Source organism: Ochotona princeps, chromosome 7 (assembly GCF_030435755.1).
Source record: "Ochotona princeps isolate mOchPri1 chromosome 7, mOchPri1.hap1, whole genome shotgun sequence".
Lineage (NCBI taxonomy): Eukaryota > Metazoa > Chordata > Mammalia > Lagomorpha > Ochotonidae > Ochotona > Ochotona princeps.
Genome location: NC_080838.1, coordinates 34,173,236 through 34,199,598, shown reverse-complemented (window position 1 = coordinate 34,199,598; position 26,363 = coordinate 34,173,236). Strand labels below are relative to the sequence as shown.

The window sequence follows — 26,363 nt, the reverse complement described above, 5'->3', positions numbered from 1 at the left end:
ACATTTCTTTTTTCCTGTCGTATCATTTTCTTATTGAAAACAAATGAAACAAAACCTGCTTTCCTGAAGATAGAGGATGTAAAACTTCTCCTTACACTGTCAGATTTTCTTAACACTAGATTGCTGGAAAGTTTGTTTATTGAGACAGAACGTAGCTGGGACACAGGAAGAGCTTAGAAGCCAGGTGACAGGAGGAACATGGATTGTTTCAAAGGTTAATAAACAGTGGAAGCAAAAACACTGATTCTCAGAAGACATTCCCTCCCACCCCATTTGCTTAACCTCCCCAGCATTGGCATACCTCACTGATGAAAGATACTCTGCCAGCATTTTTCATAGCTGGAGATAACAGTGTCTGGCCTGAAAGAGAATAGATGTGTCGTTTTAAGTTGTGTTTCAATCCCTTTCAATCTATAAACAACAGGTTAGACTTCTACCATCCTGTTTATTTTTCTTGTTAGTATCAGGTTTGTTATTCTGTGAATCCAGACATGGAGTAAACTAACTACGGAAGGAATGAAACTACGTAATAAAGGAAATTCTTTCTCTGCCTGCCCCTTCTTAACCTGGTGGCCATCACATGTGTCCTTACAAACACATACACTCTTTATGCCCTTTTCCTGCTTCCCAAAGGCAACTCGACTAAAACACTGCTTCAGCTGGGACCTAGCATCAGATAGTCCGGTGGCATCCAAGGCAACTGCAGCCACCTTCAGCGCTTTGTCAGTCATGCTAGGAGCGTCAGCAACTGGCCATAGCAGAGACTGATGGCATACGCTACTTCGCCGGCATGCTCTTGGTTTCTAACTCTCCAAGTCCAGATTCATAGGATCTTCCTAGTCTCAAATCACAATAATGTGACAGCAATTGAGTCCTTTAACTCCTTTGAAAAATCTAAGACCACAGCAGAGGGACAGCTTGGTGCCGATCGCAGTGATTCTTGAATTGTGTGCAGAGTTGCAGTGCCAGAGTTGGAGTTGGGGCTTGGCTCCCTGTTCCGTGTTCCTGATACTGCAGCCCCTGGAAAGCAGGAGCGATGCGGCAAGGAGTTAGGTCTCTCTTACCATCGTAAGCCTGAACTGAGTTTTCCGCTCACCCTGATCCAGTATCAACTGATTGAGACAGCTGGGGAGTGATAGAGCCGAGAAGTACTCCATTTTTTGTCCATTTCTCAGCCTCTCAGCTAAGCAAATAAGAAAATCAATCAATTTGGGGTGGGGGGAGGAGTGAAACCAGAAAAAATAAAAGCAAGATATGACAACTTTCCATTCTTCGAAAGAAATTCATACATCCTAGTCTGCTTTGGGCCGTTGTAGATTTTTGTCCATTTTCCAAGTGTGATTATTAATCATTCCCCAACTTAAATGATAGGTAAAATGATATTCTCATATTATTATTATTATTACTCTAAAAAGAGGGATGTAACCAGCTAACACCCCAGTTCTAGCTCCTGCTTTTTTTGATATTTTGTTTATTTTGTTTATTTGAAATTACAGAATTACAGGATTACAGAATTACAGAAATTACAGGATTACAGAATTACAGAATTACAGAAATTACAGGATTACAGAAAGAGACGGGAAGAGACCAAGGTCCTCCATTCTCTGATTTCACTCCTCAAATGGCTGCAAAGGCGAGAGTTGGGCCAGACCCAACCCAAGAACCCAGAGCTTCTTCCAGGTCTCCCACATGAGTGTAGGGGCCCAGGCACTTGGGTCATCATCTGCTACTTTCTCAAGCACGCCCATATGGGATGCCAGCATTGCAGGAGGTCGCTTAACCACCACAACACCAGCCCCCATTGCTGTTTCTTAAACACACTAGCAAGTCTTCCTTCTGGGTTCTAGTGCTTGCTCTGCAATTGCCTGAACACTCTTCATCCAACATCTCTAAAGGCTTATCCTTCAGTTCCTTTGGATCTGACCTGACAGGGTTTGTATACTTATCATTGGAAAAGCTATCTAGTACTTATTTTTCTATTAAGCAGTTTTCTTTTGTAGTTCATGGAAGTGAGGCTTTTCTGTACAGAGAAGCTGAAAACCACAGAAAAGCACACACTCCAAATTTTTAATGGCACAACCCACACTTACTGTTAATGAGTATGGCAAGAAATGCCTTCCCAGCAACTTAACCTTAAATTTGGGATACTTTGGGCCCAACCCGGTAGCCTAGCAGCTGGAGTCCTCACCTTGCACATGCCGAGATCCCATGTGGGGGCTGGTTCTAATCCTGGCAGCTCCACTTCCCATCCAGCTCCCTGCTTGTGGCCGGGGAAGGCAGCCAAGGATGGCTCAAAGCCTTGAGACCCTGCACTCGCATGGGAGACCCAGAAGAGGATCTGGGCTTCTGGCTTTGGATTAGCTCAGCTCGGGCTGTTATGGCCGCCTGGAGAGTGAATCGTCAGATGGAGGATTTCCTGTCTGTCTCTGCTCCTCTCTGTATGTCTGAGTTTCCAATAGAAATAAACTAAATCTTTTTTAAAAATGGGTTACTTTTATCATTTTCAGTCTCTGCAATGGAGTTCATACATCTCAATTTGAAGAAAAATATACAGGTACTATGACAAGTTGAAACAACTGACATATAAGATGTCTTAATCATTTTACTAAAGTGATTATTTAAATAGATGGAAATCCTTAGCTTTTTTGAAACGTGGTTGAAAATTGCATGAGTATTCTAGAAGAAGTTACATGATTATGTAGGTTGTAAGTTTAATGACACTTGCAACATCTGTTAACAGTTGTTTTGAATTTGGAATGAGTTGAGGCTCACAGTGTTGCCTTGCAGTTCCTTTTTGGCCACTTCTTGTTCAGCAGGGTTTGCTCTGTGTGTGTCCTTAACTACAGAATTTTAATCTAGAAATTGCATGCTTAAAAATATACTTGGCATTGTGATACAGAGGATTTACCCACTACCTAATACTAGCATCCCATGTGGGGGCTGATTCGAGTTCTGGTTGCTCCACTTCTGTTTCAGCTTACTGCTAATGCACTGGGGAAAGCAGCAGGTGGCCCACATGCTTAGGACCTGCCCACATGCTGGAGACCTGGATGGAGTCCCAGGATCCTAGCCACTGTGGCCATCTGGAGAATGATCCACTATATGCAAGATCCCTCTGCTGTATGCAAGATCTCATGGGCACAATTACAGCTCCAAGGAATGAACATTTTTGTGAGATTTCCTAACTACATAATCTGGAATGCATTGAATGATGTTGATTTCATTATTGAGCTAAAGTTACCATAATTGTGGATTGGCAGGAGAAAACATTTTAAAAATATCTTGGAAAAGTACTGGGAGGTACTATCCTTGAGATTTCCATTAGCAAGCAGGGAATGAACTCAAACATTGAGGTGTCTTCAAGTTACGGAGTTGAGCAGAAGCTTTAAGAAAGAAATGACTCAGGATTTGGTATATAAACACTGGTCATGCACCCTTTCTGATGCTGTTAAATCAATGAAAATCCTCCTCTTCTGTATAATGCCTTTTTCCTATGCAAGAACTCTTAGAAGTTTCTTAGAAGCTAAGGATTGAAAGCATTGACAGCTTTTTCATGAAATCTGTTTTTATTATTTCAACCAAAAGCTCCAAATGGCAATTCCCCACCTATTTTTTGATGATGCTGTTGAACCAGCAGGTGGACCACATCTTATTTAGTATTGCATAGGGTATAGGAAACCCAGATTCCCATTCCCCAGCCTCCTTAGCCTCCCAACCCCTTGGAAACGGCAGTTTTCACCGGTGCACCACTAGGTGGATTCATCTAATTGGTAACTAGATCTCCCTGGAATTCATTTCCTGCCATTTGTTTCAACAAAATTTTATCATTGAGAATTGGTGTGGGCTGCTTGACTCCTTAGCAATATCGCCTGTAACTAAATTGTCATGCTTGCTGGAGACTGTGATGCCAAGCAGTCATCATTGCATTCATTGGCATTTTGTAGTTTTTACGATTTTCAGAGCCCTGGGATTTTGAACCAAGCCTATGTAATTAAAATGATTGATTTGGGGAAAGAATACTTATTATTGCTCATACTCCATGAAGTTCCTAACATAACAAAGCAATGACTTCCTAGTATACCTTTGATTGCATTGCTATTAGTATAAAGGTGGACAGAGAGGTGGCTTGTGTATTGCTTTGTTTTGAGATGTGGATGAGTGTCTTTGGCAATGAGTATACAGGGTGATTAAAATAGCTGGAAGAGTTCATTGATTTAGGTATTCACATTAACTCAAGGCTGAAACAGAGCATTTTAATGCAGCTTAGCAGAATTCCTAATGTTTTACAGACATTCTGAATCATTAACTATGCAGAGTTCTCTTCTATAGGAACCAGGGCCATGGGCTCTGGAATGGCCACAATGTATACACACACATTCATACACACACACTCACATACACTGTCAGGACAAGGCTACAGAGCTGATGAGAAACAAGCTGGGAAGAAAACCTCAGTTCTCTCTTGGAGAGGAATTCAATTAAAGCTCTGGAATTGCTCCAGTCTCCAGCCGACAGCCCGGCTTTGGTTAATCCCCTGCATTTTTACTGAAACCAAACATGTTTTTTCATTACACTTAGAGTGACAGAATCACACTTGGAATATTCTCTGATCTACTAGCTAACACTTCTAGGATGTATATGAAATTTTCTATTCTCATTTTAGACATAGATTGTTAAATTCGCATCATTGAATTAGGTTAAAGTTTGACGCTATTGAAGGTAAGGGCAAATGCACATTCTATGCCTTGCCTTGAGATGACTAAGTCCATTTCCTTGCAGCTTTACCTGACCTGTGACTGCACTACTGATCCTCTGTACCAGCCCTTTTTACTGTACTCTGCATTTCTTCTTTCACATTCACATACACAGGGTAAGGTTGCAAATGGAATTGGATCTGGAGCTCATTGTGACGCATGAAAGTCCAATGTTCTTTGCCTGCCTGGAGAGCTGCCCCCTGAGGCCACAAGCAGAGGAACTGTGTCGGGTCTGTTCTCCTGCATACCTGGCCCCTCTGCACCATGTGATTCACAGTCACTTCTCCGTGCAGTCAGTGAGTGCACATCCGTAAGCCAGACGTGCTATCCTTGTGTATAGAATACTGTTGGTGATTAGGGACACAACTTGAATCTTTTGAGTTGTGGTTGACACCAATTAAATAGAAGGTATTCCACTTCTGCTTTTCTTTCCCATAAAGTCAATAAACAGTAAATGATTAATGACAAAACTTGTTGCCCAAAAGGAGCCCACTGTGAAAATATCATCCTGCTCCATACACAGTCTAACCACCCACTTCTAGATCCCAAATGTAGCACTGTGAAAGGAGAAAAGGCTTGAGGATCTCAGTGTTTATCCTTATAATGCTAACACTAGCAGGAGACACCATGGGCAGGGTACCTGTCGGATATACTGACCCTGCACTGAGCTTTCTTTTCCTGTTTTGTTTTATCTGATGTATCTGAGTCTCATTTTACAAATGGGAAAACCTAGACCCAGAGAGGCTCAAGAAATGTGTCCATAGTAAAAGCCAGGCAATGAACTCTATGGACAGTTCTGTCATTCCACACTGTTTCGCCTTGTCTTCTTCCTCTTCCTCTTCCTCCTCCTCCTCCTTCTATTCATCATTATCTCTGTAGCTTGGTGCATTGGGCAGCCATGAGGTCTACCTGTGTAACCTCGTTGACTCGATGTCTGGATGTGACAGTGACACTTTGAGAATAATGAGCTGCTTTGACAAGGAGGAAAATCTACTGAGAAGTTTTCATTGGACAAGAATCTCAAAAAATCCAATGTTAGCAGCTAGTGCCTTGATTTTCTGCCTGCAAATCAGCAAAACAGTATGGGATCTCTTTACAAGGACTTTCTATAAAGAAATCTGGTGTTTGCCATTGGTCCACATCTTTGAAACTGCCTATGAGAATCAATTCCAGGTTTGTAAGCTGTCTGTGCATATTCAGTAAGTGCATATTTTCATCCATCACTGTCTTCACATTTGTTCATGAAGACTGTACTTATATTTCCCTATTAGTTATATACTGTTGAAGCATGTATCCTAAATAGAGTTTATGGCTTTCATTTAAAATAATTACCAAAGTGATATTTGCTTAAAAAGGAAAATGTATGAATAACCCAAATTTAAAAGCCCTGAACAGATCATGCTTTTAAGTTCTGGCTGCCTTGTATTGTAGACATTGAGGCACCGGTGTGTCCCAGTAGTTCCTCATGTTTTTGCTTGCTGTGGCTGCCTCAGGCTTTAGATCATAGTGTTCATTCTGTTTTTGACATTCATAAAATAAGCACGTCCAGGACCCTATTGAGTGCCTTGTGCTGTGTGCTTGGATCTGGTGAAACCAACTGTACACACACAACTCCACCAAAACCTGTGTGTGGGAATGAACAACCTGAAAGTTTCCAAATCAAGGATTAAGTTTCATTTCCTTGAACTGGCTAACTGTGAGAGGGACAGTCATTTGACTTAAGATGCTGGTTGAGACACCCATGTCCTAGAGAGCTTGGGTTCAATTCCAGGCTCTGGCTCACTCTAACTTCCTGCCAGTGCAGACTATGGGAGGGAACAGGTGACGGCTCAAGTAGTTGGGTCCCTGCCACTCACAAGGCAGATGAGTTCCTGGCTCCCAGGATCAGCCCCTCCTAGTTCCGACTGTCACAGATATACAGGGAATAAGCCAGTGGATGACAGTTTGCTCTGTCTCTCTCAAGAAATTTACTTAAAAAGGTAACTCGATAAATGCATCATCTACATCTACTATATTTCCGGTGAACTTGATTTATTAAAAAGGAACCTGTGACATGTTCCGTAACTCTTAACTGTATTTAAAATATTCTTCAGAAGTTTAATGAGATCATGTATTTGTGAGCTTTCTTCAGAAAGTCTGGAATCAGAAGAACAAAAAGGAGAAACAACCAAATTGGCTGTAATTATAAGGACAAAATGAGCAAACTTTTGACTCATTAAAGCTACAAGAAATTCCTTTAACTAGAAGCATTTTGTATTGGAAACCAATAAAAAAAATTAAGAGCTACTTAAACTCTGCCTTCATCTCATGATGACTTAGAGACTTGTTCTTTGACCTAAAAATGTGGCTATGGTTTCATTAGCTCATTAACTATTTGAACAAGGTGAAGGCGAGTCTCTTTTCTTTGACAGTGAAGACTGGTGCGCACACACCCATTCAAGTGCTTGGGCAGACCCAGGTCAGGTGCCAGAGATGATGGGGCTTGGACATTTTCCGGAAGTCTTTTCATTGTTTCCTGAGTTGGATCAAGTCCAAATGTGAGAATAATTACTTTATAGAGCTGCCAAGACCATTCAGATGGCTGGTCTTGGAGTAGGAAAAAATAGTGAGTCCAGGTGCAAAAAATAGTGTCTAAAATTTTTAGGAGCTATTTTTGAAGGAGTAATTTGCCCAGAACTGGTCTGCTTGCTGTGACTCATAAGAATGCAAAGTAGAGGACCATCGGATCAATACAAAAACATATACAGAAGGCAGAAAATCTGACTCATCCACTCCACTGCCAGAGACTTGAGGTTTTCAATTAGGTATCCTTGTAACTGTTAGGTAATTCATCAAGCCTCCCCACACAGCTAATGGAGGAGGAAGGTAGTGGGGAGGGGAAACTCATGATATTTGAACCATTACTGTTTACTGTTGGGGAAACTCTTCCCTTTCGGAAAATGTGTAAACCTGTTTTGGTTTAAGTTGATCAGGCTCCATCTGCTGAAAACAGGGAAAACACAGATTTTTCTCTAACTCTAAAACCAATGGCCAATTTAGTTGACGTAACTAAATCACTGTCCCCACTGTCATCCTAACAACAGTCCTACAAAACGAACTGCTAGTAAGGCAGGATCACATTTGTGAATATTTCAGAATCATGAATGCTTCCAGTATTTTCACAAATCAGGATGCAAAAGCTTCTCTTCTTCCCTCTCTATAACTCTGCCTCGCCAATACAAATGAACAAATATTTTTTAAATGATTACATTTAAAAAGAATCCTACTAATGCTCTCACAGTGCGATTAGAATAAAATGATTTGTATTATCTGTGATTATTACTATTTTTATCTCTGTGGCTTGGCCCACCTGTTATAATACATCTCATTCATCCACTGGTCTTCAATGGCAAAGATGTCCAGCTCTTTGATGATTTGCAGCTTATCATTGCGCCTGGTATATTCTTCCCTTGAACTTTAGATTGCAAGTCCCCTCTTCTGAGAAGTCTTCTCTCATCTCAGTAGCCCTTTGGGCCTTTATGCCCAAACACAATCACTCGCCCCATTTTGTTAGCATTATGAGAATTACCATTCCCTAAAATCATTATACTGGGGTTTTTTTTGTATTTGTTAGTGTCCTGGAATGTAAATTTTGTGGAAGTAGGTTTTTTATTTATCCCTTGATACATAAAGGAGCCTGGTGTTTGGCTGCCTAGAATAAATTATTTTAAGCAAATGAAGCCCAATAGTAGCAATCTACTTATGTCAGAATCTTCTAAGGGATCATCTTAGTCCTCTGGTTGTGTTCATGTGGGAGCCTAGGTTTTTCTGTCCGTATTCAGGTAAGGTCCGCTAGTTCTGTCATTTACATGCAATGGTACCTGAAGGAGTTTCTGAATTTGAGATTTCCAAGTTCAGATTTGTGAATACTAATTAAATCCAAACAAAAACTGGATACAGCTTATTGCATGCAGTTATGTGTGTATATGTGATGAAATATAGAGAACAATTCTGATTGCAATCACATCCTCTTTCGTATTTTGTAGCTTTTTTTTTTTTAAGATTTATTTTATTTTTGAAAGGCAGAGCTCCAGAGAGAAGAAGAAACAGAGGTAGAGATATGTTCCATCTGCTGGTCCACTTCCCAGATGGCCTCAAAGGCTAGAGTTGAACCGATCTGAAGCCAGAAGCCAGGAGCTGATTGGGGATTTCCCACATGGGTGCAGGGACCCAAGAGCTTGAGTTACATTCCGCTGCGCTTTCCTAGGCCATAGCCAGGGAGCTGGATCAGAAGTGGAGCTGTCAGGAATTGAACCAGCACCTATATGGGATGCTGGCACCACCAGTGGAAGCTAAGTCTCCTATGCCACTGGCACCAGCCCCACTTTGTAGCATTCTTGTTCCAAGATACTTGGGCTAATGTTTACTTCTTTACAGTACTTCTTACGAACACTTCCTTTTCGCTTATGAACCGATGCACTTTAAACAGATCAAGTGCAGAGTCGTTATCAGCAGTTGTCTGGTGTGTCCAGCAGGATGCTGGCTATAGCTGTGTGATAACTGCTTGGTGTTCAGCCTTCCTAATCCACTTGCTCAGTACGCATATTCCAACCTCAGTGCCGCTTTGCTTGAGTGGAACCCCACTCTGCCTCTTACACATAATGATCAACTTGGGTTAACATCTTCACTGTTAGAACTTTTGAACCATTTTTATCAAAGGCATAAGTTGCCGGCATTTGCACCTTCTGATTTGTCTGTTTTAATATTTTAAGAATGATAGCTAGAAAATCTGCTTCATTGATATGGCCATGCTTCTTCAAAACACAGAAGTTTAGGGGCATAGATATCCAAGAGGCCCATCCAGTCCTCTTTGGTACAGTAATTTTTAAAAAAGCACAAAATTTACCTTCATAACCATTTTTATATGTGCAATTCTGTGGTGGTATGTTTTCATTGCATTAGTTACATTTGCACTGTAACCCTAAAACTTTTTCATCTTGCAAAACTGAAATTGATACCCATTAAAAGAAAATTCCCCTGTTAAGCCATCACTTGGCTTTGGAAAAACCACCAAGCCCTTTTCTCTTTTTATGAATTTGACTATTTTAAGTACCTTGTCAAATGACTTGTACACTATTTACTGTTTTGTGACTGCTAAGTTTCACTCTACATAATATCTTCCAGCTACGTTCAGCATGCATCAGATTTTTCTTTCTACAGCTGAAGAGTATCCTGTTTTGCATCTGTGCCACTTTCAGTTTTCCATTCACTTACCACTGGTTGCTTGGCTTGCTTTCCCCTCTGCTCCAGTGACACTAATGCTGTTAGGAGCATATCTTGACCAGTAAGTCTTCAAGACTTTTGCTTTCAATTTTTTTTTTGGCTATAAATGCCTAGAAGTAGGATTGCTGAATTACAGCGGATACAGCAATTCTGGTTTTAATCTTGTGGTGCAAACTGACATGGTGTTTTTCCATAGTGTCTTTGTACATTTCCTCCAACAGTACACAGTGGTTCCAATGTATCCATATCCTAGCCCAGATGAGTACTTTATGCCTTTTTATATTTTTTTGATTTGCTTTGCGAGACAGAAGCTCAGACAGGCAGATATCACCCATCTGCTAATTTGCTTCCCAAATGCCTGCAACAGCTAGGCCAGCCTGAAGACAAAGTCATGCGTTTAATCTGAGTCTCCTACATGGGTGCTGCGTCTAGACTGTACATGATCAAGAAACTGGAGTGGAGAGTGGAGCCAAATGCAATGACTCCAGAATGGGAGCACAGGTATCCCAAGCCAGACCTATCCATTGTGTCAAATACCTGCTTCACTGGAGGGGGTTCCCTCTATTCTGGCCCAAAGAGGATGAGGTCATCGTTGTAGCAAAGAGACAAAATTCCTGTTTATCTTAGTAAACAATCTGCAGACGCCTTCTAAAATTTTGTTTATTTATTATTGGCCTCAAAGGCCAAGAGATGCAAAGATAATCAGAGATCTTTAATTTATTAGTCCACTTCCCCCAAATCATGTCCATGGCTGGGACTAGGCCAAGGCCAAAGTTAGGAGCCAAGGACTCTACCCAGGTCTCTGCCTTGTGGATAACAGGGACCAAGGCACTTGGACCATTCGCTGCTGTTCTCCAGGTTGAATCAGCAGGGAGCTAAATCGCAAGCAGAAGAGCTGAGACTCAAATTGTGAGTCTCTGTGATATGGGATGCCAGTATCTCAGGTGGCAGTTTACCTTACTGTACCACAGCACCAGTCTGCCCCCTCCGCCCATGTGTGCCATCCGAATTAGAATCTCAAATTAAAACATTAGAAATTTCTACAACCAGCTCTTATTTGTTTGACAAAATGCTCATTGAGATCCATTGTGGTACTTATTACCCTCATTGTTACTGTTTCTAATCTCTCCTCTCCTTTTCACTCCCCCTTCTGCCAGGCCAGTTTTTATCCAGTTAGTTTTTTTCAAAATGGATGCCAACATTTATTTGCCTTGCCAAGTACCTAGAGCAAGCATGTTATATCCAGGTTGAATAGTCCAGATATAAGGGCTGGACTCAGCAGTATCCAAGATGAAAAGTCAAGGGGTTACTATTTTTGTTGTTGTTGTTTCCACTTGAAAAATACTTCGCTTGGGGCCTGATGTTGTGGCTCACTGTGTGTGCCTCAGCTTCTGGTGCTAGCATTCCATATGGTAACATCAGCTCAAGTGCTGGCTGCTCTGCTTCTGTTCTAGCTCCCTGCTAATACACCTGGGAAAGAGACAAAGGTGGCCCAGGACTCGGTCCCTACCCCAACTTAAAAGACCGGGATGAAGCTCTTGGCTCCTGATTTTAGTATGGTCTGTCCTTGGCTATTGCCACTATTTGGGGGGCGGGGGGGTGAAACAGCGATGGAAGATCTCTGTCTCTCCCCCACTCTCAGTTGCCCTGCATTTCAAATAACTAAATACTTAAAATGACAACCAAAACAAGTACTTAGCTTTACAAGTTAAGGAAATAAACCATTATATCAGCAAGTGAATCAAAGCCAACCCATCCCGGCAAACCTTTCATCAGAAGTTCGAAACCAGAGTTTTCTGGCTCATCAGGGGATTGGTGTGTTGAGCCAGCAGTCACTGGGTGTATCCCTGCATGATAATTGTCTGTCAGGGACCGTGTTATCCGTTAGGATGGCTCCTGTGTTTTCTGAGACCTCCTCATTTACTGCTTATCCCAGAAAGTAAGTAGCAGCAATGGACTGCACACTGTGACATGAATTCTCATGTGTGTCATCCTTAACAGTCACTTTTAGGTACAGAAAACGCTGCTTCATGATTTTAGTGCTCCAATGTTATTTTCTCCAAAGAGGCCTTATCTGTCCTTAGGCATATGTTACACAAAATTTTAATTCTAATTGTTAAAAGTGTGAAGAGTTTTCCTTCTTAAATACTTAATATATGTGTGCATAACATTTCAAAAATAAATACAAAATGGGCTGTACCCTTTTGACTGTCCTCTGTTTTTCACTCCATCGTGTGCTTTAGAGTTAGTTCAAGTCAGCATCTACTGCAGATCCACCTGGTACATTTTACAACTGTGTTATGTCTATTGTACTCCGTTTAATCATTTTCCTGTCAATCACACATGTAGGCTTTGTCCTGTCTATCTTGTTGCCATTACAAAACCTACTAGTTCATATACTTATGCAAGTATTTATACTGGGTATGTTACATACCAACACTGGAAATACTAGATCCAAATATGTATGTGTATTTTCAATTATGATATCTATGTTGTGCAACATTAGCCTCGTGTTCTTGATCCGTAAGATGTTTGGGAGATTTTCAAACTTTCTAAGATAGATACTCTGATTCAGAGCAAGAGAAACGTCTCAAAACTATAAAGAATAACTCAGTAGCAAAGGCTAAAGCCAAACTGTACACTCTGAATTTTTAGTAGAAGAGTAGAAGAAGTAAATTTTCAGTGAAATGGAGGCATACATCCCCATTTAACTTACGATTTATTAGACGAAATAATATTGCACATTGTTGGCTTGTTAGATTCATTGGATAATACATGTTTAGCAAAAACAAACCTCTTCTAGTTAGGGTGCTTGTGCAAAATGTAAGTAGATATCTTCTAGTGACGATCAGGTGTGAAAAATTTAGAATTTGAATTACATGTTGGAAAAGACATGATTTTGACATGGACATGCCGTGCTTCTGTGTAGGACACACAGCAACCTTTCTCATCTCCCAGTCTGAGGGATTATAGTGAATTTGTGGATCATTACTGTTGTTTGCTTTAACCTGTTCTGCAATCAAAGTATTTGTCCTACTCTGCCAACCACCAAGAGCCAAAGAGAAAGAGCAATTCCAGTTTTGTGATCCACAACCCCTGGGAGCTCTCCTGTGGTTGCAGAGTTGCACTTCTGTTGGGTCAGCTGTTGCCTTGTTTTGACAACTGACAAGACTATCACACCTTTGTTGCTTTTTGATGGTGGGACAGAGCTGTGACAAAACACATTCATTGCCCAATCCTGATGGTAATTGTACCTGTGATTATTGGATGGGGATTAAAAGTGGCTGGCATTTCAAAATTAAAGATGTGAGGACTAATAAGGGTATCTTATTCAAGCAATTTTTAAAATCAGCTATTGGTGTTCCTATGGCAATAATTAATTTAAAATATTTGTGACTTACTCTCATATCTCTTTCTTCCCAAGACAGACTTCTGGAATTCTTAGAGTGTTCACTGATACATCCCATTGTGGCTTCCAGAAGGCCCAAAAATTGGAAGACCACACCAAATTTTTATTCAATGTTTTGCAAGTAAATTAACAGACCTCACGAGTTCTCAGATTAGCTTTATCTCTGACCCTTCTTTGGAAATATTAGTAGTATTTCCAAATATTGATGGAATAATCAATATTCACAGCTGTAAAAGGGAGGAAAGAAACCACCGTAATCTGTATCTAAAAATAAGAACTTGCATTATAAATTTTATTCTAAATTTTGCAGCATTTATTTTTGCACATGTTCAAAGAAGAATGTCAACCATGTACACATATGCTCACTATTCCTTCCGGGTTGCCACCCGTTCTTAGTCATTTACATGTCTTAGTCATTTACATGTCTCTTTTCTCTTGCCATGCTACCCAACACCATTGAGTACTGTAGTGTCTGACACACGGTGGCTATAGATTAAGTACATGTTGATTTAATAAGTGAATTAATTTTTCCCTGTCAATTCTAATTCCAGTTTGGTATCCAAGGGATCAGACATGAGGGTTATATGTCAACTTCATACTAAAAACCTGATAGTAAAACCTTGTGAGCTGTACCATTGTGATTGTCTACTCAATGTATCCGTTGTGATGAGGCATTTCTTTAAAGTAGATTAGTGAGAGATGAACATTTGGTCTAGTGATTAAGCCTACCTCCTATGTCTAGATGCCTGTGTTCCATCCTGTTCCTAGTTCCTGACTCCAGCTTCCTGCTAATGCAATCCCTGGGAATAATGGTGACAGCTCAGGTACTTGGGTTCTCAGAGTCCTCAACAGTGTATGAGTCCTGGATTAAGTTTCTTGCTCCCAGTTTTGGTCTTGACCCCACCCTGGCCATCAAAGGCATTTAGTAGAGGGAAGCATTCTTGTCCTCTCTTTCTCAAATAACTTTAAATTACCCATCTAATGTGTTTTACAATGGGCAAATGATGCAGAAATACATGTGACCCAACACGGAAGGTCCTCTCCAGCCACCTGAGATGTATCACATTTCCTGTGTTTTGCAAATGGCTGCAGAAGAGAAAGCACTTGCATCTCCCAGCTCCTTCCTGCACTGTGCCAGACGCTACTGAAGGACAGTGCAGACTCCTGCTGCTCTTACCACTCAGCTCTTTGCTCCTGCACTCACTGTTATCAGTGCTGGGCCTTTAATAGGAAAAAGGATACATTGGCATTTCTTGTAAGTAAAGCAAGTATCCGGTGTGGTCTCACAGCTGAGGAAAAAAGCCAATCTGCCGTAGTCACCTGCTGACATTGAGCACAGTCGCTCAGCCCCTCAGCTTATTAGTCTTTAGATGCTTTTGAAATACATGTACTTATTTGAAAAGCAAAACTACATAATGGAAAAGAGAAAAATCTTCCATCCACTACTTCACTCCACAAATGGCTGCCACAGCCATAGCTGGTATGGTATAAAGCCAGGAGGCAGGAGTTTTTGTTGGGTCTTGCACATCAGTTCAGGGGCCCAAGCACTTGGGTGGCCCATCCTGCCCCGCTTTCCCATGTGCGTTAGTAGAGAGTCGGATCACAGGTGGAGCAGTCAGTTTTCAAACTGGCGTTCGTATGGGATGCCAGCATTGCAGACAGCAGATTTCCGCTATGCGCTGTGGCACCAGCCCCTACTTGCTTTTCTCTACCACCAGCTTCTTTTTCACAAAGTGCTGTTAGAGAATACTCACTTCATCCTCTACTGTGAACTGGCTACTGGGAAGAAGTGACATGTGATCAACTTCTGCAGGTATAGCAAGTTATATCAGGGCTGTCTGCACCTGCCCCAGCCAAAGGGGAACAGCCCAGTGCTCCCAGACGGCAGCTGCACTCCCCAGTGACCACCATGAATCTACATCCCTCCACTGGGGAAGGCTCAGTGTGCAGGGAGTAGTGTCGCTGGGCCTCAGGACACTTCTAAGAAGTACTAATAGTGGCTGCTCACTGATGCCCTGGAAATAGGGTTAGCTCTTGAACTCAGGCCCTGAGTGTGGGTGGAAGACTTATGAAAAACAGAACAGTGTGTGTCTCCACAAAGGGAGGGCAGCTGCTGAGCCCCACAGGAGGTGAGAGATCCATTAGGGTGTGGGTCCATCACAGGCAGCCTGTACTGTTGACTGCCTGCCCAGCAGTAAACTCAGCACTATTGGGAGCAGAATGTGAGAGGGCTTCACAAAGCCCATGGAAAATGAAATTTAAAATCATTTTAGTGGAAAACAAAGTATCTTAATAGATAACTAGTTTCTCAATAATATACATTTTCTACGAGCATTTTGCAGGTCCCTCTTATACACAAACGGAGTTCTTGTAGCAACAAGAATCATCAGAGCACATCAGATTCTTTGTAGATCAATCACCTTGATCTTCAGCTAAAGATGATTAGTCTTGGTTTCTCTTTCCAGACAAAGTGAAATGAGTGAGATCACGAGGAATAAATTACAACAGCAATAATAGCAGTAAGGAAAGGAGAGTCCAACAATAAAAATTTTGGGTGAGCACTTGTGTGTCCGAGGTGTGATGCTATCTACTTTCCTATTGCTTTTCAAAGTCTTTTACAAGTTAGATACTAGCTTCATTTCAAATGGAAAAAAGCAGAAGACATAAGTACCTTGCCAGTGATGGAACTGCATAAAGCCTAGCAAATACAAACATTTCAAATTCCAACTCCAGTCTCTTAGTAATGGCTTCAAGAACTTCAGTGCTATCTCAGGCATGGCCAGAACAAGTGGCAAAATTGATTAGCTATGTCTGACATGGACAGGAGAGGAGATTGGAGAAGATAAGCTACTTATTTGCCTGCTGTATCTTATCATCTCTCAAAATATCATCACCGGTCAGGAAATTTGTCTCCTCACCTTAAAGTATTTCTTGATAAAGTGCCACGTTGGGAAACTGTTATCGCAAAAGCCACCTGGTTCCAGGTACAAGTAGCTGAGGCATGCCAGGGGTAGAGCTCATGGCTTCCCACAAATAACAATCAACCCGTTGGCCAACTCTCGCGTCTCAGCATTGTCCCCCTACTCTCGCGTCTCAGCATTGTCACATCGCAACAATGCGCCTTTGCTCACAGGGACATGAGCCCAATGGCTGGCACTGACCATTTCCCTGAAAAGTGCCACTGTCCTCTGGTCTGAGTCAGCCTTATTGTTCGGAGCTTAGGGAATGAGGCATATGTCCAGAAATGGGACAATAATATGTGCCATACGCTTGTGGTCAGCAATATTGTGGGTCCTCATGACACTGAAACCTTGCATTCTGAAATAGCCACTCAGGACCCTGACTCAGACTCTTGTAGGTTGCATTTGCCCCTAACTCTAATACCATTTCCTCTGAGGTCTTCCAGCACCACGTCAGCAGCCAGAGATAGCTTACTGATCTTTTTGCTGCCCCAGTATCAAAGACCATGCTGATAAATATCTAATGCTTGAGAAAATAAAGTAAGCTGTGTTAATGCTTTAGAAATTAGTAGAGACTACAGTGATTTGGAGGGAATCCCCGGAAGATGAAAGGAAAGTATTCTAAAGATAGTGTCTTGGACACACTTTGATCACTTGCAAAATGCATAAGCTAATTGCCAAGATAGCAGAAGAAGAGCTGTGGGCTGTGTGCTTTCCAAGTGTGGCAATCGCAAACAGTGGGAGGCCGGAAGCATTGAAGTATTTCTGAAGGTTTGGAAAGAAAATCATACATCTGGAATGAAGACTTGTATTTTAAAAGTATATCACTCCTATGGTACCTTGCTTCTAGTATACACAAAAATCATTGACCTTTCCCTTCCTGATTTATATAAACAGGTAGCTAACATAGAAGGTAGTTTGCCAACACTGTGACTACATGCATCTTGTAGTTACAGAGAGAACTTCTGTGTGAAACATTTACAGGATTGGGACTTGGCTGAGAATCAGACCTGTCTCCTGGGATGCACTGGCTTAGCAGTAATAAAATGCAGAGCTGTGAATAGCTTTATGCTATCAGAAAGTTTTATGATTTCAAAAGTAGGGGGTCTTGTGATAGAGCCAGTTGAACAACTCAGACACATCTGGAGGGATTTGCCATGCCATTCTCTGAGCTGGCTTTGTCCTCCAGCTAATTCCCCTGTGGTACTGATAAGAGCTGCATTCTAGACAATAGGTATCGAAGGGCAAACTCCCAGCAGCTCTGTCCTCTAATCACATTGGCTAAAATTAGGTCACACACACACACCATAACAAAATCACTAGTAAGGAAAATGGGATTACTAAAATTGGCTCAGATAGTTAAGGTGTGTTTCTAAATTAGAGCTAAGGTCGCCTTTCTTGGAGGAAGAACATGTTAGATGAACCTGAACAAAATCAGAAATCTGTATAATATGGAGAAGAAAAACAGAATGTAGCTGCAAGCCATGCAACCAATGGTGTCTGCTACACGTGCCTAGTAGCAGTGGCACACACTTGCATGTTAACTAATGTTGCAGCAAGTCCAGATGTATAAGTACAATACTTAATTTGGTGATGTGACAACTTTTGCTGTCAACATTCATCCATCTCTGGTTAGGTAAAGATGAAATAGAAGGGGAAAAAAGGCTGCTTTAAGACAAAAAATCTTTTATTCTGCTTTACTGACCCAATCCTCATCCCCAAATTAGGACAGTGTGTTAACCATAAAGGCATGGGTCATCTTACTATAATAAGGAGCTATTTCTTTGAGATAAGAAACAGAGGAGCTAGCCCAAGGGGGGAACTCCAGACAAAAGCTTTGCTCACAGAGGGGAAAAGCATAGACAAAGGTCCTGAGGCAGAAAGCACCTGACAGTTGCTGTAATGATTGGCTTACAGGGAAGAGGAAGAGAATGGAAGAAGGTAGGGGAGTAATAGGAGAGGGAAGGCTTTCTGAGCCTTGTTGGTTCTGGTGAGGAGCTGAGACTCCCAGCCTCTGCCGAGGGGAGGTGCAAAGCCATTCGGCGAGATCTACAGTCATCAAGAAGCAAGAATCTGACTCAGGATGCGTTGTAAAAAAAACAGGATTTATTTCTATTTCAGAGACAGATTTTACAGGAAAGGGAGAGAAATAGAGATGATCTTTCATCTGTTCATTTACTCCAAATGGTCTCAACGGCTGGAGCCAAGCCAGTCTGAAGCCTGGACATGAATCGGCACCACAAGGCAGAGGATTACATGCTACGCTACTGCGCTAGCCCCAAGAGTAACAGTATAGGATACAGCTACTCTGCCTTGATGGAAGCAAATTGCCAGACAGGTGTCAGGAATCCCACTTCCATTACCTGCGTTCTCTGCCTGGTTGACCTGTGGTTCTACTAGGTGGACACAGGCTTTATGGGCAGCCACCATAGCTTATTCTACAGCAATTTAAAATACATTAAGAAAAATCACACCTCCAAGGAGAAAAGAAGCAAGATCCCCCAAGTTGGGTGCAAATGCCATTGCATTCTATCTACTGCTGTTCACTCCTCTGTCTTCCAGTCAACTTGAATGCTGCCTTTGGGACTGACAAAGGGCTGGGCCAGCACGTGTCCCCAGGGGCTTGACCAGTTCTCCTTTGAGTCCTGGCTGTGTTTTGCACAGTCTGAGCCATGCACATGCAGTCCCTGCTGGATGCTGCTGGGCTCAGTTGGCTGGTTCCTTCATACTCCAGGATGCATTACTGAGCTCAGCACGTTTGCAGAGTCTTCCTGTTAAAGTAGCAGTCCTTTTATTTGTTTGGTTTTTTTTAATCATAGTCAAGTTTTGTTTGATTTGGGTTTTTTTTTTTTCCCCTCCCAACAATCTTTCCTTTTTTCTTTCTCAAGCACCTGTGTCTATGTGGAAGGCTTTGGAGAGCAGTCTTGAGCAGTATATTAATCTGCAATTCTGGGGACATGATGTTGCTTTGCATGGACTTCCCTAGAGGAAATGAGGAGAGTTGAGCCTTTTGAAGGAGCTGCCTTCTGGCTTCTGTGAGAAAGTTGAGTCAGAGAGTGCAAAGAAAGGACACACCCAGAACAGTAGCTTGGAGCCTGCTCAGGAGTTCCAGCAGAGGCTTAGGAAAGCTGAACTGGTGAGGCCAGAAGAGACATGGAGGATGTGTTGACTTAAGGATGTGAGATTTGCAGGGAGGAGAGCCAGCGGGTGGGTCCTGGACAATGACTGGCTGTAAGGACAGAACTGAAACAACTTCTTGAATTCGCAGCCATCCACAGCTTTCCCCAAGGAATACCGCCGAAGCACCGAGGTCATCCAAGCACATCGTGGGGTCCTGCGGCTCTTCCCTTTTCCGTGACCGCCCTTAGTGCCCAGGGAGTTCCAGCCTGTGGGGTCTGCAGAATAAAGCTCTGAGAATTGCATGAAAGTCTCGTTTACAGAACAACTCAAGGTGCTTCCAGGCAAACACAAATTAGTACGATTCTTCTGTGCCTATTTCCTGCTGCTAGCCAAGCTGTCTCGCAAGTATGGTTAATATTCACAAGTGAAATTATTTTCCTAACTGTTGCTTCCTTTTTTTTTTAATCAAGTATATTCGGTGCTCTTCGAACTGGTGCTTATATGGTGTACATTTTGATGACCAAAGGCCTGAAGCAGTCAGTGTGTGACCAGAGTTTTTACAATGGACCTGTCAGCAAATTCTGGGCTTACGCATTTGTGCTAAGCAAAGCACCGGAACTAGGTGAGTGTCCCCTCTCCTCCCTTCCCTTCTGCTCTCTTTCTGTACACACCCACGGTATCTAAGTGAAAAAGGAAGAAAGAGGCTATTGGAAGCTGCTGTGTTGCTGAGTGGCAAGAAAGTTGCAGCGACTGAATTTGAGCTCTTTTCTCTCTTTATCCTCTTGCCACTAAATAATTGGTCATTGTGTATATTAATAACAAGCTTATTTACATAAAACACGCCAACTTGCAAACACTGCAAAAAATACTTACAGAGGCGTATAAAACATACACAGCCCCCATTCTCAGACCACCTAAGACTTGAGTTAACATTGCAATAGGGGAAAATTTAAAAAGCAATACCTCTGTTTCCATATGGCACACCAACCATGCTTTCATTTGTTCAATTAGTATTCAGATTAGGAAATGAGGCTTTTTTTTTTCTCGGTTGAGTAATCTCGTGTTCTTGGTCCTGAATGCTAAGAGTTTGTTGCTGGTGTCGATTAGTTTTGATCATTAGTGAGGCTGACCTTGAAACAGTGCAAGAGTTCACCTTCTAGAAATTGATGGAAAATAGTTGCTGTGTCCATGGATTTCTATGGCTCAACTTTTCATGGGCTTGATGTCAGTTCAGCATAGGTTAGTAAGAACAGTGAAAAACTAAGTAACAGATTGAACATGGACCCAGTTTTCTAAAAACACATCTTCTTTTTCTTCTTTTTTTTTTTTTTTTACCAAGAGAAGGGATTGATTGATAATTCTATTTTCATGTTATGAGCAGTGGTTTTAAATTTCAAATGCAAAGTCTTAACCTTCAGAGGTTGTGGAACTTCTTGAACAAGTACCTTGTGGAAGCCAACAGGTGAAGTCAGACGGAAGGTCAGAGCAGGGGTGGCCGTGGCAGCCAGCCGCACCCCTACTCACCTAGCTAGACTCACTTAGCATCATTTTGTACCTGGCTCAGCCTGGATTCCTCCCCAGTTTCTTGCAGTTAGGAAACATAGTTATTATTACTTAATCGGGAAAAATTTCTCCATTTGGGTGATTTAGCATTTTTCATGCTTTTGAATCCTAAATTCTGCCTTTCAATATTTTAAGATCACCAGGAAGAGAAGATCTTAGGCGAATAAAGGGCAGTTCTTCTGCAGACAACGGTAAAATTGTTTTCTCCTCCCTTAGCTGCTTGCTTGCAGTTTTCACTGGACTGTTTTTTATGGTGTTACAATACACTTAGTACCCACTGTTGTGCAGCCATTGTGCCAAGCAGCCTCCAAGCTTTGGCATTCTCTCCAGCTGAAGTTCTGTACCCATCCATTAACTCACCTGCTCCCCTGTGGTTCAGTTCTGCAGAGGACAGCTTTCCACACCAATCCTTGAGCTCGGCATGGTGAACTTTCCGGTTGCAATCTACCAAACAATCACCGAGAGGCATTGCACTGCTCTGTGTGCCAGATCATCAGCACCCATGCTTGGGATGATGGGAGAGCCTACTGAAACTAAGTTTTGACACAACTCAGGAGCATCTGCTCTGAGTCTAGGCCCTTGGTCTGTTGGGCCTGTCATTGTGTTTAAAACTCTTGACTCAGCAACACTCTGGCTAACTGTACAGGGGGCCCCAGCCAACTGGGATAATCCACACTCACAGAGCAGGCCCTCGTGGTCTCAAGTGGCCCCAGCCAACTGGGATAATCCACACTCAAGAGCAGGCCCTCATGGTCTCAAGTGGCCCCGAGTATCCTGGGAATTTCCAGATGCTGATCTACTTCTCCATGGCTGAAGAGATCCACACTTGGAGGGTGCATCAACAGAAAAAGGCTAGGTAGGGCTCAAGGGCAACTCATGAGTATGCAAAATCACATACCCTTTGTGCAAGCTGTCTCTGGGTTGGAAAGAGCTGGGCCAGAACTTAGAGAGACCAGGGTAAAGAGAACACGAACTGAGAAGCAGCCAAAATGCACGACACGGCAAACGTTCAAGAGACTTAACATCCTGTGTGTACTTGACCTGAATTCCCTCCCTAGGGCCAATGGGACATTTGACTAAATCTAGTCGACTAATATGAAATCCTTAGGATAGTTTGTGTTTCTGGGTTGCTTCATAGCTGTTGGCAGTTCTGTAAATGTCACGACTTGGAATGGCCCTGACTTGTGACAAATTAAATGTGATATTATGTCACTTTCTTGGAGGAAAAAATAACCCTTGTTTGCCAGAATGGTGTGACTGGTGGGTCTCGGCAGCAATGTCAAAAGGCCCTCTGCATCCTTAAGAGACAGTCCCATTCTTATTGTGGGAACCTTACCCTATTGTGTAAACCTTGGGTGGCTTTAGGATGGATGGTATCCACAGCCATTCCTGGAAGCTATTTCCTTATGCACCTGCCATTCTTCCTATTTGCTCTGGAAAATATGAATTCAATTTAGGTGAATTCAAATTGATTTTTGTTTTAAGATTGCATGATGTGTCTTTCCGCATTCCTGTTACTCCTTCTCCCCCAAAGTAACTAGAAACACCCAAAGTGGCTTCAATCCAGCCCAAGGTTCAACCTGAGCCCCTGAACAGGAGAAGCACAAAGTAATTCCCAGCTGTAGGAACTGGACTTTCTGTTATACCTTAGCCCATTCTGAGATAATAAGCTTTTAGTATGAAAGTGAGGCTAGAGGTGAATTTCAAGAATTGAGATGATGAAATGCTTATTTATGACAAATAAGTCTTGTCACTGTGTGTTTGGATATCGTGGGGTTTACATTTGAGTTAATGCCAAGACACACATTAAAAATTTCTCATGTAAATGACTAAACCCAATTTTGACATACAGTTCCTGGACTTCTGTCTTCTTTCCACTGTGAACAAAGATTGTCTGGGATTATTGTGTCTACACCTTCGTCTGTAAAGAGAGGGGAGGCACTGAGTAGTAATTGCCAAAAGAGTGGATCTTCAACAGGCATGCAAAAATAGCCCCGTTTCCCTCCAAGCTGTAGACCCTAGGTCTCATTACACCACCTTTGTCCCGGAAGTGCACACCTGAGAGTTACCAGCCCCACCTGCTGCTATTAGTCTGACATGTACACACCTAATAATAAAGATCAGGCACCTTGCAGAAGAGAAGGGGACGTTAACACAAATTTTGTGATAGGCTCAGAAATGTCTCCATTAGAACCTGTCGTTTTGTGTACTAAACAGATATAAAGTAATAATGTTTATCAGGTCCATAGGGAAGTAAACTGATAACTCCCAGCTGTGGAGTGGCGCAGACCCTGTGGCACTCCAACCACAGCTTTCAGAACCTAAGAGTCTTCCTAGGGCGTAGTACTCTTTGGCCTGGTGTAATGTCAGGCATTTCCAGCTGCCCGTGGGGTAGGTTAGGGAGAAGACAGGACAAAGTACTAGTTCCCTTTCGGCTTAAATCTCAGAGTAAGAGGGTTTGTAGCTCTCATGGTTAAATGAGAAGAAGTCAAATTTGAGTTCGTCAAAGGTCGTGAAAGACGTTGGTTTTCACATCCTGGTAATTACAGCATCAGCAAAGAGTAAGAAGCATTTAGCTACACAAATCTGTTTCTACCCCAATATCTCTTCTTTTTCTCTTGTTAATGATACTAGGTGCATTGTTACTAAGCCTATCCTCTTCACCCATTTTAGACAAATGTTGTGTTTTTCAGAATCCCAGGACTTGTAGAGAAGCATTGCAGCTATAACCACCCCGTCAGTGTTACCAGGGACTGGGTCTAGAACAGCCCCCATCCCCGTCCCACCAGGATGCTAATCCTCACAGCCAAAGACACTTACATGTAATAGGCTAGATCCTGTGCCCGTCTTCCTATGCACCTTAAATCATTTCTATCTCACCTATGATATCTAGTGCAATGCACATGCTTTGTGCGTAGATGTTAATGTTGAGGGATTAATGGCAAAGGAGAGAAATTATGTGTGTGTTAATTACAAGCGCAGTTCTTAAAAAAAATCCAGTCTCACTTTGTTGAATCCATGGATGCAGAACCCAAGGATCTTGCAAGACTGCAGGCTGATTGTGTGCAATCTGTTTATGTAAGTTTACTTCTCATTTCCATTGTGGAATCTCCCTACCTCTGACAGCAGAGGGCTTTTCCTTCACAAGGATATTGTTGGAAAGGCTTTGATGGCTCTTAAAAAGCTTTTTCACTGTGAAAGAATTGCTGTAGCATAAAAGCAGCAATTCTCACTTGGCTCATCAGCATGCCCTCAGCAGCAGAATGCGTGCAGACGGCGGCTTCGGCTCCTCTTTTCTCTCCCTTGTCCCTTTGTTTAAATTTTACTTTTCTCACTGTCAAACGGCAAGGATACACATCTTTTTGAGGGTCCAGAAGATACACATTTGAGAGAGGCACCTTTTGTCATAGACCTAAGGAAAAACTTTGCCTTTGCCCTTCTACAAAGAACTAAGAGTATTGTGTTGGCACTTGAGTACCAGTGGGTGTCTCTTGACTGACAAACAATCAAATCGCCTGTCCCCTCCATCTGATATTTCCTAAAATGTGTGATCAAGATGAGAATGGGATCATGGATGCTCATATCCCTTCCAAATCAAGCTGCTCTCAAAAAACAAAGATTTATTTATTGTCATTGGAAGGGCAGATCTGCAGAGAGAAGGAGACCAGGAGACAAAGAGCTTCCATCCACCAGTTCACTCCTCAAATGGCCACACTAGCCAGACCTGAGCCAATCTAAAGCTAGGCACCGGGAGCTTCTTCTGGGTTTTCCACATGGGTGCAGAGGCCCAAAGACCTGGGTCATTCTCTGCAGCTTTTCCAGGCCACAAGCAAGGAGCTGGATGGGAAGTGGAACAACTAGTACATGAACTGATCCCCATGTGGGATACTGGCAGAGAATTAGCTAGCTGAGCCATTGTACCAGTCCGCCAAATTGCTCTTATTGACTAACCCCAATTCTTAGAACAATAGAAAATTGCCAGGACAAATGACTTGCCCGCAACAGTGGACCCAGTAAGTCCACTAAGTATGGCTGCCAAACTCCAGTCCCAGCTCCAGATGCCAGCCTTGTTCTCAAAGGATTGTTGGTCATGACTTCAGGGTCCAGGGACTCACGGCTCTTTCCCATCCTTGTCTTCCAGGAGATACAATCTTCATCATTCTGAGGAAGCAGAAGCTGATCTTCCTGCACTGGTACCACCACATCACTGTGCTCCTCTACTCCTGGTACTCCTACAAAGACATGGTGGCCGGGGGCGGCTGGTTCATGACCATGAACTACGGCGTGCACGCCGTGATGTACTCTTACTATGCCTTGCGGGCTGCGGGTTTCCGAGTCTCGCGGAAGTTTGCCATGTTCATCACCTTGTCGCAGATCACTCAGATGCTGATGGGCTGTGTCATTAACTACCTGGTCTTCTATTGGATGCAGCAGGACCAGTGTCACTCCCACTTCCAGAACATCTTCTGGTCCTCACTCATGTACCTCAGCTACCTTGTGCTCTTCTGCCATTTCTTCTTTAAGGCCTACATCGGCAAAATGAGGAAAACAACGAAGGCTGAATAGTGTTTGGCACGGAGGAGGAAGCCATAGCTCAGGGTCATCCAGACAAACAACAGACAAACAGAAAATGGCACAAGGAATCACACATGGTGCAGCTACAAACAAAACACACGAGCAGACACACCCCGAGGCAGCTGAGGGATGGCTAGGTCTGACTGAGCCCAGTAAGTTCATGATCCTTTTTGGGTGAGGACTCACTGAGTGCATGGTCATCTCCACGCACTGCTGCCGGATGGCCCCATCCCCCCAGCCTGTCCACTGTAGAACCAATGAGAACTCACAAGGGAGCCGGAGGCAGAGAGGGACCCACGGGAGGCAAACAAAAGGCTATTAACACTACACGGTTAAAAAAAAAAAATCTCCTAGGTGTTCTCTAAGGATGAAAAACCATTTGACTTTAAGAAACTGCGAGCACGTAGACACACCATTCATTCTCATCTGTTTCCACCCCCAAACTGGAGCCCGTAGAAAAGAGACGATGGAAGAGACACAGGGCACAGATCTGGAACAGCAATGCTGTGGCAAAAAGCAAAGCCTTGTTCAGAAAGGTTAGTGAGCATAGCCCTGTGAGAAGAGAAGTCTTAACCTTGTTTTATTTAAACAGGAAAAAAAACCACAGTATTTTTTCCCCTTTACTGCATAGCCTCATGCTAGTGAATTTGCCCAAAGCAAACGGGGCACACACCTTTTCCAAGATTCTAAATGGGAGGGTGAGAACCAGGCAGCCTGGGG

General features: G+C 42.7%; 1 protein-coding gene across 4 annotated transcripts in view; it reads left to right on the top strand.

The window, feature by feature from the left end:
- Nucleotides 1-25,989, top strand: part of ELOVL6 (ELOVL fatty acid elongase 6) — a 115,561-nt gene extending 89,572 nt beyond the window's left edge. For all 4 annotated transcript variants that reach the window (XM_058666931.1, XM_058666930.1, XM_058666929.1 and 1 more), the window contains exons 4-5: nt 19,976-20,127; nt 25,210-25,989. In XM_058666931.1, the coding sequence (XP_058522914.1) occupies nt 19,976-20,127; nt 25,210-25,634 (577 nt within the window). In that variant the 3' untranslated portion in view covers nt 25,635-25,989. The remainder of the gene's footprint in view (nt 1-19,975; nt 20,128-25,209) is intronic.
- Nucleotides 25,990-26,363: the final 374 nt, after the last annotated feature.